General features: G+C 36.5%; 1 protein-coding gene across 2 annotated transcripts in view; it reads left to right on the top strand.

Annotated features, from left to right (window-relative positions):
• LOC127617932 (semaphorin-4G-like) overlaps positions 1-8,313 on the top strand; it is a 46,540-nt gene extending 38,227 nt beyond the window's left edge. For both annotated transcript variants that reach the window (XM_052090110.1, XM_052090111.1), the window contains exon 15: positions 2,684-8,313. In XM_052090110.1, the coding sequence (XP_051946070.1) occupies positions 2,684-3,600 (917 nt within the window). In that variant the 3' untranslated portion in view covers positions 3,601-8,313. The remainder of the gene's footprint in view (positions 1-2,683) is intronic.
• Positions 8,314-8,876: the final 563 nt, after the last annotated feature.

Here is an 8,876-nt window from a genome sequence, read left to right on the forward strand (position 1 = left end):
GGGGATTTTTAGACACTTTGAAAAGGCTTAAATGATGACTTTGCAGGGATTTTCGGTGGAAGAATAATAATGGTAGCCAAGCTGTTGGGTCGTTCCAAACAAAATTTCCCCAAAAATGACCAAATGACCACTATTTTTGAGCCCCACACCTTTCAGCCCTTCAAAGCTTTCACAATGGAGGGTAGAGTATTTGAAGAACATAGGGTGTAGGAATGATCACTTCTGAAGGGAATGCACCCCATTATTCAGACGAGTTAGAAAGAATATAGCAGCATGAGCCAACTCTTTGCTGAATTTTAACAAACCCTTGCATAGATACTGTAGGAGCCTACTGTATTCGTTAAATTCATCAATATTTAAAGTGTTTGATGAAGTTAAAATAGTTCATAATTTATTTTGGCCTCTTTAAATAAATGCATTTTGTACGCATAATTTGTAGTATTTACACTGAGTTTACATTATGTATTACAAACATTCAAAATGGCACTGTCTCTTTAAGAACAGTGGCTGTACAATTAATCTGACTATAAATAACAGAACAGTTAATAAAAGAGTCTTAAATCAATGAAAATAGATTGCGTAGATCTCAACTTTTAAAGATAATTAGCTACCTTACAGCTTGAGGTATGTATACTTAGTTGCACACTTTTAATAAAAAGGTGTTTACGGGGAGGTAACATAATGGTTGATGTTTTTTGCATCCGATCCGTTCATATACAAAAAAAGTGCTTATAATTTCCCCCTCATTTGTCAAACTACTATGCACGTTTCCACGGCAACCTATAGGACCCTACACACAATCCAATCTGATGCCTGATGACATTTTTGGTATGTTGATTTGTTTGTAATACATATAATTTTGCCCAAATATAACTTTTTATGTATAATAATAAAAAAGATTGCATCTGCATCTGTACATCAGAGATGTAGAACACTTATTGCTTTTCTATTCCACTGGAAATTCCACCTCTTTTTTTTTTTTCCATGTATCTGTCCATGTTGACATTGTTGTGGTGTGTGTGGGTGAACCTGCACCGTGAGTGCCCAAACACAGTACACACTCTGCAGCAGCACAGCACGTCCGTGATTGGCCATTTATATAATCTTATAACACGATTGGGCGCTGATATAATCTGTCATGCGACTGGCCGATAATGTAATCTATCATGCGATTGGCTCATTTATTTTTTATACATCAGGATACTAATGCTGGGGTGGCAGATGGTGTGGCAATGCTTTTTCTTATGGTGGCATTTATCACTCGATGCCACCACGGTAGATCCACCCCGAGGCTAAATGTACATTATTTAGCTTATTACATGGCTACTAACCAAATAAATGGACATAAAAGATTGATTTGAATGAAAAACTATGTAATTACATGAGAAGTAATAACTCTATGAACAGCTGAAATCCAGTTCTTTTGGTGTTTATTCCATGCAAATAACCATCTGACTGTTGACTTTTAAGCCTATTAAAAGACTACTTGTCAAATAAATGAATAAATGCTTATGAAACATTGATTTGCATTTAAATAGTTTTATTAGCTTAAATGTAGCTATTGCACAGTGATCCGAGAAGCAGGAAAGATGACTCGCAATACCTGATTGACTGGCCTGACACATTTTAAAGGAATATTATGGGTTATACAAGTTATGCTCAATCAACAGTATTTGTGGCATAATATTGATTACTACAAAAAATAATTTTGACTTATCTGGGTTACATTGAGGCACTTACAATGGAAGTGAATGGGGCCAATCCGTAAACTTAAAAATACTCACTGTTCCTAAGTATAGCCACAATACTTAAACAATATGTGTTAATATGACTTTAGTTGAATAAAATCACTCCCTAACCTTATATATGTAACGTTATCTCCACTTTTACAACTTTGTTTCCATGACAATGTGATGTCAACAAACCCTAAAACATTAAAACAACTGTATGTGAATGTGCGGTTGTTACTGAGATATATCAGACCGTTAGATGGCACCACAGACCAATCAGAATCGAGTATTTCAGATCAACATGTAATGATAAAATAATTTCAATATTTTTCAATGTTTTCATGCAAGTCAATAAATATTTAGATACTTATGTATTTGCACATAAATGCCATAAAAGGATGTTGTTGTTTTTAATTTTCAGAGGAATTTCATTCAATTCAACTTGACAGTGTTTGTTGCCAAATAGATTCAAAATGTTAATGGCAAGAAGTAGTAATACAGTAAAAATCTAATATATATATATTTAAGGCATCATTTTCTACACTGGTTTTCATAGATTTGTTTTTGTTGTAATTTACATTTACCAGTGGACCATTTAATCCCACTCTTGGATTTTTTTTTTTTTGATGATGATGATGATGATGATGATGATGCAAATGTTATGTATGAAGGAATTGAATGGAACTTTCCAATTAAATAAAATTTTTGCTACTTAAGATTTGGACACTATTAAAACATTTCTATTCTAGCAACCTCATATTTGCAAGTTGTGAGGCAAGGAGAAATTGCAAAACTAGTTTAACGACAAATCGTTAGGAAACTTAATGGCCAAATAAAAATCACAGTAAAATTTTCACAAAATAGTCTTGAATTTAATATCACCACCTAAATGATCATGAATATTGTAATTCTTTTATAAATACTCATTGTTTTTGTGTGTGTGTCTCTCATAGTCCTAATGTTACACCGCTCTCGCTCTGTGATGGCGGGCGATGATGTACTGCTTCAGTGTGAGCTCAGCTCCAATCTGGCCACTCCTGAGTGGACCTTGGATGGCAAGAAACTGCAGGGATATGGGTTGAACTCCGGCTACCGGATTGGCACAGACGGTCTTCTGGTCATTGAGGCACGGCCCTTCCAGAGTGGTGACTACTGTTGCATTGCCATCGAGAATGGAGTCCATATTCCTGTTGTTATCTACAGCTTGACTGTTCGCCAGGAGCTGCCTCCGCCTTCTCCTGTAGAGCCAACTCATCCACTCATGACTACTACAATCTTCTGGCCTGATAAAACTTCTCAAAAAGACTCCCTGGATGAATTCAATCCGACCCCTCTGTCTCCTCGCTTTGAGTTCCTATCCCTGAGGAACATGGAGGCCATGTATCTATCCCTAATCACAATCTTAGGAGGACTATGTCTTGTTCTCACAGTCGTCCTACTTTATGTTGGATTCTGTTTGCAAGGGCGGAGGGGTAAGTACTCTTTGCGATCTGCTGCTCGTGCTGAAAGGAATAGAGGTGCGCATATGGAGCTAAATACCATCTCCAGCCACTGCAGTGGGAAACCTGATGCTCATGATGGTCTGCTGCAGATCGTCCCTGGAGAAGCTCCAACTTCACCCAATAAGGAGCTTCCTCCTGCTCCACCTCTCCCACCTCCACCTTCAGAATCAGAGTATATAAATGGACTCTCTGCCACCCTGCCCAGTGTCTTGCGCAAGATGAATGGCAACAGTTATGTGCTACTGAGACAGACTGATGGAGACACCACATCCCCTCTATATTATTCCTTCACGGAAGAGCTCAACAGGATCCTGGAGAAGAGGAAGCACACGCAGCTGTGTAGTAAACCTGATGAGAGCTCAGTGTGAACTTTGGGGCACAATACAAACATCCTACCATGTGGAGATATGTGCAAGAGTCCTTAGAAGTGTCAAAGGACAGCATTATTATTTACAAGCCCTGCTTTACTCAGATTGACATTATTGGGATGTTAATAATTGACCTAAACTCCTATTATTGGGAGATAAACAAAGCATCGATATTCCTCTAAAAATTACAAATTGCTTCTTGGTTTACATTTCAAATGTAGAGCTTTTGACTTTCAACCGAGTGCCCACTGGTCACAAAAAAGCGAAGATTGCAACACATACAATGGAAATTCTACCTCAGCAGGATATCGCACAAGTCTCAACTCATTTCAGAATACTTGCTATAAAATTTGGGTTGGAATAGGGTGGAAGGCCAAGGACATGCAGCAGAGAATCTTTAAAGCAAGAGTCTCAGTATTGGGGGAATCAAGCTACTTATTCAATAATGAACTTGTAAAGTTTGTTCAAATAACTTTAAAGACTTTTATAAGGCAGCAAAAGAATATTGCAAGTGGCAACATGAACTTCATATCCCGATTCAAGAATCATACCTGGACTGAGCGAGTCACTTTAAAACAAGTGATATAGTGCACTGAACGTCTTTGCATATGTTCATTAGTTTGATATTTCCTAATTTATGCCAAGACTGACCATATCAGTAACAGCTTGTAATAATAATTACAATTAAAAACAGCAGGGATAACAGACTTTTAAAAATGAGAAATGCACTTGATGGAACTAATAGTGTGAATAAGGCTTTTATTAATAGTTTCACAGGGGTGGGAAACTGGAAAGATGACAGTATTAACCACTGGGTTGCACTTTATGGACTGGTAGCATTTGTTTCTACGAGGTGCTGCTTATTCTGACAGATCTAGAGAGGACGAAATGGACCACAAGGACAGTCATGTTTGCAATAGATGTGAATCGCTGATTTAGCAACAATATGATAAAACTATATCGTATGCTGAATTAAAGATGCTATGAAGGGAAGACTATGTAAACGTACAATATACTTTTATAACCCTGGGAAATGAATCACTAATTCTGGTAATTCTCTAAGTCTGGATGTGTCTGTTTCAGAGTTTCATATAGCAGGGTTGTATTGTCCCTTGCAGTATGATTAACAAATCAGCGTTCATAGGAACAGACGTGATCCTTGGTGGGACTTCGTCAGAATTCCACAGTCATTGGCTGCCTGGTTTCCAAGGCAACCACAGCGAAGAGGTAAATCTGATGCTGATCTTCTTAGATTATCCTTTGGATTTGAACAAGTATTACACCACCTTTTACAGTCAGGATTTAGGATTAGAGAATTTGAGAAAAAAGGTGAAATTGAGCTTCTAGTACCAGTAAATGAAGTCAATACAGTTCTAGTTGGGGCACAACAAACAATGAGTATTGTGATATTGCAGTTTAGGGATACCTTCACTTTCTGTATGTCTATTCAATGGTTGTGTAGTCTAAATGTTCACGCTTGAGACTACCCACACTTGCGTGCAAGAGCATTTTGGCATTTCTCCCACTACTTAAGGGGATAAAGCACCTGGTTCTGTCTGTTTAGATCACATTATGCAGATTGCAGTGAAGCCGAGTGGAGAACATTAAGGCCACATGTTCAGAGCAGAGGTCTGAGTACTACTGATAATGAATTTTGCTTTCCTCTCTCTCTTTCTCTTTTTCCCTAACTTTTTGCTCATTGTGTTTTTGAATGATTTTGTCTTGTTTAGTATGCATGAGCTTAACTTATCTCTCTCTCTTCACTTTCCGTATTGTTTTTCTGTACAATCCATATGCCATTCCAAACCTGGATGGAGTTTTTGTTTTCTCAAAAAACCCACCCCAAAAGCATCATAAAAGTTTCCCATATAACTTGTGCGCTATATTCAAATTTTTCAGAAGACACACCATAGCTTTGCATTAGGAACAGATTTAAATTTAAGCAGATATTCACTGATAATCTTCCTGTTTTAGCCCACTTTCCCGTCCAGACTAAAAAATGGTTATTCGTCATTGACGCCAAAGCAGGATTGGTTGTGGCATTAATGTGTAGTATCCAAATGTGATGTCATTTTTAAATTCCTTTACAATTATGGCAAGATTATCAAGAAACAATTAATTTTGGTATATTCCTTATAGTCACATTCCCCAGAATCATTTGTACTACCTTTATTATACGTTTTTCTATGCTTTATGGTCTTTTTTTAGGTGTTTTGTCCTTTTTACATATTGACCGATATGGTCACTTTGAACATTAGTTGTATAAACCGAGCAGCGTAAATATTAAAAACTATTTGTGTTACAAAGAAAAAAATATAGCAAATGAATTTGGATCAAAGGTTTGAGTAAATAATGACAGAATTTTCATTTTTGGGTGGACTATTCCTATAAAAATTATTAATAATGTTTCCTGCCATTCTTTTTTTTCTCTGTGTCCCTCATCTCTCATTCTCTGAGTACCCTCACCACCTTTTTTTATTTCCATTTGACAAATGGCTTTCATGTCTGTGCATACTCCTCCATCATAGTCTTAAATGAGAGCAGAATAGATCTGCATACACATCTGACCTCCTGTCCCAGAGGGTCACAAGCTGTGATTAGATGCTTATCGTCATGCCGCTCATATCGTCTGCGCCTGCAATGTTTACGTCCCGCGAGTCTTATATATTCCTGCAAGTGAGGCACTTGTGCGAATTCTTCTAACATGCCAGGACAGGTTTGTGGATGAGATATATCTCAACTGTGGCCCTCATTCAAAGCTATTTTAAAGTGTGCGAGAGAGAAAGAGATTGACAGGGAATGGGAGAAAAAACATGAATAAACGAGAGCCTAGAGAATGCGTGGAAATAGTTTGGGAAATGGTTATTAAATCATTTCAATTCCTCATTTTGGCAACTACACAGAGAACTCCACAAATAGGAGTCAGGATAACAAAAGATAGCTCTGACACACCAAATTATGGTCATGTAGGCTTATTTGTTAACTTGTTCTAAATTGTAACATGGCATTACAGGTTATTCCCTCTTTAGATATAGGCCTACTGAAGACCAAAATCAGTAGCGTTTGTGGCCTTAGTCTGTGTTTGCTAGCTTTGAGGCCATCTATATGTTAGTGTACTCTTAAATTTAGAAAAAATTAACTTTCAGAATTCAAATTTACAGTCTTTCTCTTCCAGGAAAATGGGCCGAAAAGAAATTCTAGAATGAGAATGTCCCTCCCCTAATTCCACCTCCAATGGACTACAATGTTAATTAGCAATCATGGTTCATGGCTGTGATGTAACTGAAGCCTATAGGCAATTATTTATTTATTTATTTTAAGTTAAAAGCCCTTCGATATGTCCCACACAAACTTGCCCTTTAAACAGGAAATTACACAAGAATGAAAACTGTGCTCATCAAGCCATTTCATTGGGTCTATACAAAAATAATCATACGACATATGGCCTCTTTAACATTTTGAATTTATTTTTTGGCAGGACCAGCTGCTATTTGATGTTCAGCGTAAAATAAGACATTTTGTGGAGTTGAGCACATTTCAATCCTTACAAAGCAATAGACCAGTTTGCTAAAATCTTGAGAGCAAAATATATAAATGCTGCAACAGCATTAAGTTTAGTATTTATCACTGAGGTATATGGGAGAATTTGTATAGATTGAGTATGTTTCATTGTTTTGATGTTGTACTATTAATTCAAGGCATTTTCAGTATGAGGTTCTTTATGAATTATTAAAGAGGTTTGTGTTCTGTATAGTTCACCAGAAAAGACTGTTGATTGGTTGTGAAATTCTTTTTTTATTTTTGTTTTATTTTACTTGGTCCCGCTAGTCATGTATACCTTATTCCAACATACAGTACATGTGAAGAATGTGTGTCTGTGGAAATATATATTTTACAGCTTTGTACAGTTTATGTATATTTACTTTCAAATTGGGATTTTTCTCATTTGTGGTTGGTTAATGTTGCATGACTATACATTTTTGCAAACATGGCCTACACTATGGGGGAAAAGCTGTAATAATAGTAACGGAATTACCCCCAAATAAGTGTAATCTTCTTATTGTGTGTAAATTTACACAACATTCTAAACAACGTGAACCCAAGATTGTATACAGTACTTCCTATTTCCCATGTAGTGTTCAGATTATATTGTTAAATCTCCTGCCGAACATGTCTCAGGATCACTTCAGCACACAGTTGCATGCCTCTTCTGTTGTGGGTAGGATTGTGTGGGCTGCCTGTGGAACTGGATTGAATGAAGCTGGTTAGACTTATGCCTGTCACCATGGTGAAAAAGACTGTAGAATTCTTATCAATTCACTCAATGTTTAATTCTCTACTGCTCTCTCCATGTGAAAACATTATCTTGCCCTATACGTGTTCAGACAGTCAGAGCCCAAGATAAACACTTATATATTTGTTTATTCAAGGATAAGGTGTTATGTTTTGTGTTTAATTAACACAGAAATGCTACAGGGACATGCTGGCTGGGGAGGAGGCGGAGAAGTGTATCATTGCTTCCCATTATGTTTAAAATTGAAACTTTTATGTCTGAATTTTGGTTTGTTTACATTTTACTCAGTAAATTATTTTAATAAACCGTATTGAATCTTCTGTTAAAGATCCTAATTCTAAATTGCAAGTATTGTTTTTTTTGTTCAAGTCATACATATTATTTATCATCACTGAATCAGTCTGAATACATTAAGTTACACCAATAACATTTTAAGGGTTTGATCAGGTAGCAATAGTGCATTAAAGGAATAGTTCACCCAAAAATGAAGATTATCTCATCATTTACTCTCCCTCATGTCATCCCAGCTGTGTATGACTTTCTTTCATCTGCTGAACTCAAATGAAGATTATTAAAAGAATATTTCAGCTCTGTAGGTCCATACAATGCAAGTGAATGGGTGCCAGAATTTTTAAGCTCCAAAAATCACAAAAGTCAGCATAAAAGTAATCCACATGACTCAAGTGATTAAATCAATGTCTTCAGAAGCGATGTGATAAGTGTGGGTGAGAAACAGATCGCTTTAAATGTATTCTTCTTGTGTTTTTGGTGATTCTTAAATATTGATTTGTTTCTCACCCACACCTATCATATTACTTTTGAAAATATGGATTAAAACATTGGAGTCATATGGATTACTTTTATGCTGTGTTTATGTGCGTTTCGGAGTCAACATTTTGGCACACATTCATTTGCATGGTATGGACCTAAAAAGCAGAAATATTCTTCTAAAATCATAATTTGTGTTCTGCAGAAGGAAAGT

This window comes from Xyrauchen texanus, chromosome 24 (assembly GCF_025860055.1).
Source record: "Xyrauchen texanus isolate HMW12.3.18 chromosome 24, RBS_HiC_50CHRs, whole genome shotgun sequence".
Taxonomy (NCBI): Eukaryota; Metazoa; Chordata; class Actinopteri; order Cypriniformes; family Catostomidae; genus Xyrauchen; species Xyrauchen texanus.